Source organism: Chrysochloris asiatica, unplaced genomic scaffold (assembly GCF_000296735.1).
Source record: "Chrysochloris asiatica unplaced genomic scaffold, ChrAsi1.0 scaffold00124, whole genome shotgun sequence".
Taxonomy (NCBI): Eukaryota; Metazoa; Chordata; class Mammalia; order Afrosoricida; family Chrysochloridae; genus Chrysochloris; species Chrysochloris asiatica.
In genome coordinates, this window is record NW_006408642.1 from 6,095,050 (window position 1) to 6,102,912 (window position 7,863).

General features: G+C 41.4%; 1 protein-coding gene across 1 annotated transcript in view; it reads left to right on the forward strand.

Annotated features, from left to right (window-relative positions):
• Positions 1 to 7,863, forward strand: part of EXOSC7 (exosome component 7) — a 53,838-nt gene that overhangs the window by 20,219 nt on the left and 25,756 nt on the right. The window contains exon 4 of the mRNA XM_006868784.1: positions 5,781 to 5,946. Coding sequence (XP_006868846.1) covers positions 5,781 to 5,946 — 166 coding nt within the window. The remainder of the gene's footprint in view (positions 1 to 5,780; positions 5,947 to 7,863) is intronic.

Here is a 7,863-nt window from a genome sequence, read left to right on the forward strand (position 1 = left end):
CTTGTTTTCATTTTCTTCAGTTTCAGTTTGAATTTGCCTATCAGTAATTGATGGTCTGTTCCACAGGCCTTATGGATTTGCAGGCCTAATTGATTGAGAAGGAGACAACAATGGGCCTTATTGTTTGGAGTCCATTTCAGATAGACATGACTTTGATCCCATCCTGCCCCAGAGATGTGTCAGCCATGAGTCGGGTGAAGGTGATGAGTCAGGAGGGGTGGGGACCTGGGAGGGGCAGCGTTCCCGGGAGCTTTATTAGTTGATCCAGTTCAGTAAACTTTCTCCCATAGCACTGGAAGACAGGCTTATGCAGGGCCATGCTTTATGAGGCCTCTGAGTTGGTTTATGAAAAAAATTTTTTACAGAAAGTATTTAGAGTTTTGCCAAAAAAACAAAACAAAGCAAAAAACAAGTATAAGTATCCCTACTGAAAGAATATATTGTGATGCAGGGGGCTAGTATTTCCAGCCTCTGCTCTACTCTCTTTTTAAACTTTATACTTAACAGAAACACTTTATTTGGTTAACCTATAGAAAGCAACCCTGGTGACATAGTGGTTAAGCACTTGACTGTTGGCCATAAGGTTGCAGTTTGAACCCACCAGCCGCCTTGTGGGGGTGAAAAAGTGAAGCAGTCTGCTTCCTTAAAGATTCTAGCCTTGGAAACCCTGTGAGCCAATTCTACAATGTCTTATAGGGTTGCTATGAGTCAGAATGAACTCAATGGCAACAGATTTGGTGTTGGTATTTTGTTTTGTTTTTAAATCCTTAGAGACAAACGTTCCTGAAACTTTGGAGAAAAATGATTTCACTTGGTCTACATTCCTTGACACTAGCATTTATAGATTTAGGGATAAGTCTTCATACCAGAGTACTCTTTCATTACCTAGGGACAAAGGACAGGCCTAAGAAAAGGTAACCTGGTAGATGTTAGGCTACAAATGCAAAGTAAGCTGTAGAATTACTCAAAGAAAGTACAAGAAAATGGAGCAGGTAAGGGCCAGATTGCCTGGGTGAGAATCTTAGCCAACCTCCCTCCAGTTGTGTATTGCCTGCCTGGTCACCCATGTCAACACCCATGTCTATACGTGTTTAGCATGTATAGATTTTTAAAAGGTCAACTGAAATGCCTTTAAACTGGACTACAACGTTTGCCATAGTTCCTAACGAAACCAGTGCCAACGAGTCTGTTTTGACTCATAACAACCATGTATAGGGTTTCCAAGACGGAATCTTATAGGATCAGAAAGCTTCATTTTTCTCCTGAGAAGTGGCTGGTGGGTTTGAACTGCCAACCTTGTGATTAGCAGTTCAATGCTTATCCTACAGCACCAATAGAGATAATTATGTATGGGCCCCTTGTTTGGTTATATTTAGTTCCATCTCTCTCTCCAAGCCACACATTTTGTCTTCTGGTGATGATCTTTTTCAGGTTTGTGCTCTGTCGAGAGGGTCTTTGTGTATAAGAGTCCTTAGATACAAGGTAGAATACTCATTTCTCTATTTCCCCCTCTCTTTTTGTCTTTTGGTAGAATACAGGGCTTTACTTTTTATTTATCTTAACTTTTATGAATTGAGTGAAGGTTTACAGAGTAGATCATCAGTTTTACATTCAACAAATCATACCCTTTGCTTCATTCCATAGCTGCAGTTCCCTTCGTGTACCATTGGTGGTGGTGATTATGTGCCATGGAGTCGGTTCCAACTCATAGTGACCCTGTACAGGGTTTCCGAGGCTGTAAATCTTTATGGGAGCAGAAAGCCTCATCTTTCTCCCGCGTGTATCATTAGTTAACAGTATTTACCTCTATTCACTTTAACTATTGCATTCCTCCCTGTGTTTCCTGCTACCTTCATCTTTCCTCTGCTAACCTCCCTGTTGTTATATATTGCCTGCCCTGTCACCCATGTTAACATGTGTCTATCCTCTAGCCTGTGATTCTCCCCCCAACAAACATTATAGATTATTTCTTTTATCAAGAAAACCTTTCTTAAAAATTTTTTACAACATTGTTCTCATACAATATTTGTCCTTTTATGACTAATTTCCTTCAGCATAATGTCCTCCAGGTTCAATTATGTTGTGAGGTGTTTCATGGATTCATCATTATTCTTAAGCATTTTGTAGTATTCTGTTATATGTACGTACCAAAGTTTGTTTAACCCTTCTTCTGTTAATGGGCATTTAGGCTGTCTCCATTTTTTCATATGCCTCTTGTAGACAGCATACTGATGTATCCTGTTTTCTTATCTATTCTGCTCTCTGTGTCTCTATGCCCATTTACATTCAGTGTAATTCCCAATATGTTGAATTGATTACTGTCATTTTTCTGTGTTTGTGTGTGGTGCTGCTGGATTCTTTGTTCCACATAATTTCTATGCTGAATTCATTTTGTTTGTGGATTTTGTTTTCATTTTCATTTCTGTTGTGTTAATGTTTACTAAATCTTTCTGCTTTTCTTGTTTTTTTATTTTGATGTGCAAGTGTATCTTTTTTTCTCTGAGGTTACTCTAATCTATTAATATTTTTTACCCTGCTTAAAGCAGTCTATTTTTATCTTGAAATCTACTTAACTTCCTTGCTATTTGGAAGTTCTTTGTCTACACTATTCCCTCTCTCTGCTTTGTAGTTGACTTTATGATATCTTTGGTTCTCTGTTTTCAGTCTTATAGGTTTATTTTATTTTAAATACTTCCATGGCCAGGATGACCAAACTTCGTCTCTCATACTTCGGACATATTGTCAGGAGGGACCAGTTGCAGGAGTAGGATATCATGTTTAGTAAGGTGGAGGGTCAGAGAAAAAGAGGGAAACCGCAGTGAGATGCATTGGCCAAGTGGCAGCATCAATGGGCTCAAGCATGGCAACGATTGTGAGGTTGGCCTAGGATCAGGCAGTGTTTTGTTCTGCTGTGCAAGGGTCACTATGAGTCAGTATTGACTCGATGGCACCTAACAACAACAATGGACTTGTGGTGTGGCGCTGTAGAATCAGCACTGGCCCAAGAATGACAAGGTCTGCAGTTAAAACTCACCACCTGCTCTTCAGAAGCGCTGTATAGGGGTCACTATGAGTCAGAACTGACTCAATGGCACTTAACAACAACAACATATGAATCCAGGACTTTTCTTAAGCAACCAAAGCCTAATAAAACGCCATCCCCGTCCTGCAGAACTGCCTCCCATTTCCCCCTTTTTATTCCCAGAGTCACCTCAAGCCAGGCACCATCCAGACAGAGACACTTCCCATGGTGTCTCAGGGCTGCCAGCTGTGCTGAAAGAATGATGTGTTAAAAGAAAAGCAAAACCTATTTTAAAAGCTAATATTTCCACTTTAAATTAGCCCAGTGGCAAAAAAAAAAAAAAAAAAAATCCTGAACAAAACTCCCAAAACAATAGACTTGGTTTTGGTTTTGGAGGTAGGTTGATTTAAGACAGGGAAGCTGAAAAGTTCTATAATTCATCCCCTAAGGCTGTAGATGAGTCCTGGTGTGGTGCTGTAGGATAAGCATTAGACTGCTAACCTCAGGTTCAACTGTTCAAACCCACCAGCTACTCCTCAGAAACCCTATACAGAGTTGCTGTCAGTTGTAACCAACTGGAAAGTAATAATAGTAACAACAACAAGGCTGTAGAGGAGGTAACTAGTCACACCCAGGAGGATGTGGATCACTATGTGCAGGGACAGGTAAGCATTCTGAGCATAAGCATCTCTGACTGGTTTGGCCACACAGAGATCTATATAGATGTGCTCTTGAGGGCTTGAAAGATGAAAAGTTCATATTAATTGCTTAGTGTCTCAACTAGAAACAGGTTGTGTTTTGCTGGCGATGCAAAATAAGCATGATCCCTGGTGACTTGATTATTTCACCATAAAGGAGCTTCTTCTCCCAGCTTGATGACTGAGTCAGGCACAGACAGCGAAGAAATGGCAAGGTTGCTATAGCAGTAATGAAGTTTCCCTTGGGGATTTTAAATTGTGGTTCTGCTGGCCAGCAGTGGTAAGGGAAGACTATAATTAGAGAAGCAAAGGTATTACACAGCAATGCAATCTGATTATTTTAGGATTCATTCTTACACCTAATAAGAATGGGTCAGGAAAAAGGGACTTTTAAATATACCAGGTTAGAATTCTTTCAGTGTTATTTAAACAGGGGTTGGAGGTGGGCAAGAAAGTGAGATACAGCCTTGGTCTTCACATAGGTTGTTCGCTTTGCCTGGAATCACTCTGCCTCCCTCTGGCCTGGGCAACTCATGCTGTCTTCAAGTTGGAAATCTCCCAACCCTCTGCACTGGTATGATGCTGTAGGATGAGCTCTGGACTAAACATCATTTCAAACCACAAGGCTGGCAGTTCAAACCCACCAGCCACTCCTCGGAAACCATCTACATGGTCACTATGAGTCATAACAGATAGGACTGCACTTAACAACAACAACCCTCTGCACGAATTGGCACCCCTAGTTGTTTGTTCCCTCTCCTGACACTCCCCTTCTTTAGCATTGCTGACTTGCATGCACCTGACTCCTTATTGAGATCCCCAGTGCCTAGCATAGAACTGGGTACTTTCCAGTTAAATGTGTGGATAGACAGATGAACTGGGGTCAGAAAGCTCCACTATGCAATTTGTAGAGCCCATCCTGATAACGTTGCTTCTTCCCTTCTGGTCCTTGTGGTTATAGTAAAAAAAATTATTGAAATGTTTACTTACATCATAGACATATTAAGGGTTTGTATTAAGCTAAAAGAGTCTTGGTGTGGCACTGTGGGCTAATGCGCTGGACTGCAAAGCCATTTGAACTGCAAGGTTGGTGGTTCAAGCTCACCAGCTGCTCTTCAGAAACACTATACAGGGTCACTATGGGTCGGAACTGACTCAACAGCACCTAACAACAAATTAAGCTAAAACCCTCAAAAATTTCCAGCTAAGCATCTTACTTAATGCTTGTGTTGGCAAATGTTGAATCCAGGTCATTTATAGTTTAGGTAACTGGGACATAAGTGTCAAGAGGTCAAAAAGGAAAAGGTTTTCCTCTTAAGAAGATATTAAATTAAGTAAACAGGGTAGCTTAATATTTAATCACCTAGTTGTTTGTCTTTCTCTCTCTTACTTTCACTTAAAGTTTATGACATAACTCTGACAAACTATCATACATATCTTCTAAGCCATTCTAGAAAGTTTACTGTACTTCCATTATGGTCCATGTGTGGCTGCTGTAGGATAAGCACTGGACTGCTAACCACAAGGTCAGCGATTTGAACCCACTAGCTGCTCCTCAGAAATCCTATACAGGGTTGCTATGGATCGGAATCTACTCGACGGCACTTAACAACAACAATAACAATTTGGTTTTGATATCAAGGGTACCATATGTATTCTAAGGCTGTGAGGACTGGAAATGGCATATACAAGTATCCCCTCTGTAAGCCAGACTGTTTGATTCTCTAGGCCTCCCAGTTTCCTGGGCCTGCCAGGGAGTGCTTATTATACTTTCAAGATAAGAGAGTTCATTATTACCACCAGAGCTCAGTTTATCATCACTCTCTCTTGTTTCTCTTTGGATAAAGATGGTTGTGGTTAGGAGTAAATGAGAAGCTCTGTCACATGCTGGCACTTACAGGAAACAGTGCTGGAAACTGTCTACAAGCTGGAGAGATGATGCTCCCGGTAACTGCTGCCTTTTGCAGCCTTGCATGAGGAAAGTGGAATAAAACTTTGCATTTGGAAAGTCTTTGCATTTGGAAAGACTCACCCAGCTTTTCTGTTGCTGTTTTGTGTAGTTCAGCCAATGCCACTCCTGAATTTGAAGGCCGAGGAGGTGATGATCTTGGCACAGAAATTGCTAACACGCTGTACCGGATATTTAACAATAAGAGCAGCGTCGACCTGAAGTCCCTTTGCATTAGTCCTCGGGAGCATTGCTGGATCCTCTACGTGGACGTGCTGGTAAGTGTCCTGTGCTGTGCTAGCTATACTCTCCCTTTGTTGGAGACCAGCTGGCCTACTTTCATCCTAGTGTCATCTCTCTCTTTGGGTGAATATTTTGACTTCCAGGGTTAGATTGCTTGAGAAGAGATGGTCTGTTGTCATGGTTTTCTATTAAGTGTAACATTCATATAGTAACATACATATAATCCCATCTCATATGGAAATTACAGTCTTATCATGGCAGCACTTTCAGTTACCCACAGAAGTTGTCAGCAAAATAAAAAACAAGAAGTGCTTTTTAGATGGTTCCAGACAGAGCCAATGGGCATATTTTGCACAAGTTTGTACATTCTTTTGCTTGGAATGATGATAAATTCTTCACATGCATTTTAATTTAAAACTGACATACCTTCTGAGAGGGGACACTATTAATTTCCCCCACTTCCAAGTGAGGAAACTAAGACACAGGGAACTTAAGTAACTAGCCATAAGAGGTTTCAGCTTGTGAGTGGTGGTACTTGGCCTCAGAGCCAGCTCTGTTTGATGCCCACACCTGTTCTGGACGTCACTGTGCAGCCTCCCTGGAAAGCACCATAGTGCTCTGAGTCCTGGTTTCCTGGTGAGGACTCTGAGGCCTTCTTCCTCCTTTCTTCAGAGCCTGCTTCTCTGGGAGTCTCTTCCAGTCCAGCCCTCCATTCCTTCCAGATACTCTTCTCCAGTTTTTGGCAATTAACAGAAATGTCTCTGTAATTTTGCTTTTGTATGATAATGTAGCAGGCAGTTAGTTGTTCATGTATAGGCTGTTTTTGGGTCTATTTTTTTTCCCCATCTTCATTAAATTGTATGGACCTTGAGATAAGCTAGTGCATCTTCCACCTCAGGTGGTGGGCATCAGACTAAGCCACTGACAACACAGTTTCCTTAGTCTGGTAGATCTTGTGGACTGATATTGAGCTTTATGAAGAACAACAGCATGACTGTCTCTAAATGCTGGGCTTCCTGGATATTTTTAAAATTAATTTGATAATGAATGAAGCACAGCCAATAGATAGCAGTGGTTAGCATTGCCCAACAAGTTTCTATAAGGGCTGTTCTATTCAGTGTTTATTCTAATGGGTCAAAAATCATGTCATTACAAGTCCATTAGCTTTTTTCTCATCTCTGATTAGTGTAACAGACCTTGTAGTGCAGTTCCTGCCAAGCCAGGTAATTTTGCAAGTTCTGGTTTTGAGAAGGCAGGAACTAACAGCCTACATTCCTTACCTATCTGAGGCAGGTTTCTTAACTGCCCAGGGACACAAACTCTCAAAGTCCACCCTATATCTGACCAGTACTGTCCGGCCCGTCTCCTGCCATCCCCTGCTTCCCGTTACAGAGACATGAGTATTACAATGCACTGCCCCATTCTTTGGAGAACCTGCTAGGCTTGGACTACCCCTTTGTGTTTGTGCACACTGGTAGTCTCCAGTGGTGAAGACTGATGTACTTTTGATTCAAATTCAAAGCAATAGAAGGCTGTTCTGTCAATGAATGCTTTTTGCAACACTCATGTCTAGAGGAACATTGTATTCTGTTAATCAGAAATAGCTCCCTTTTTCCATGAACAGAGGTATGTGGTGAGCAGGTGCTTCTGGGAGCATTGTGTACCAGTCATCTGTTGACCTCACTTTTTAAGACTTCTGGCATTTAGATCTCTTAGGGGGGAAAAAATAAAAGGACTCTTGGTGGCATAATGGTTAAACACTGAAGAAAATGTTGGCAGCTTGAATCTATCTAGCCTCTCTCTTGGTAGGAGAAAGACATGGTAGTGTGTTTGCATAAAGCTTTACAGTCTTGGAACCCTGTGGGCAATTCTACTCAGTCCTGTAAGGGTGCTATGAGTCAGAATTCACTCAAGAGCAGTGATTGTGGGTTTTTGTTTTGTTTTATACTTTA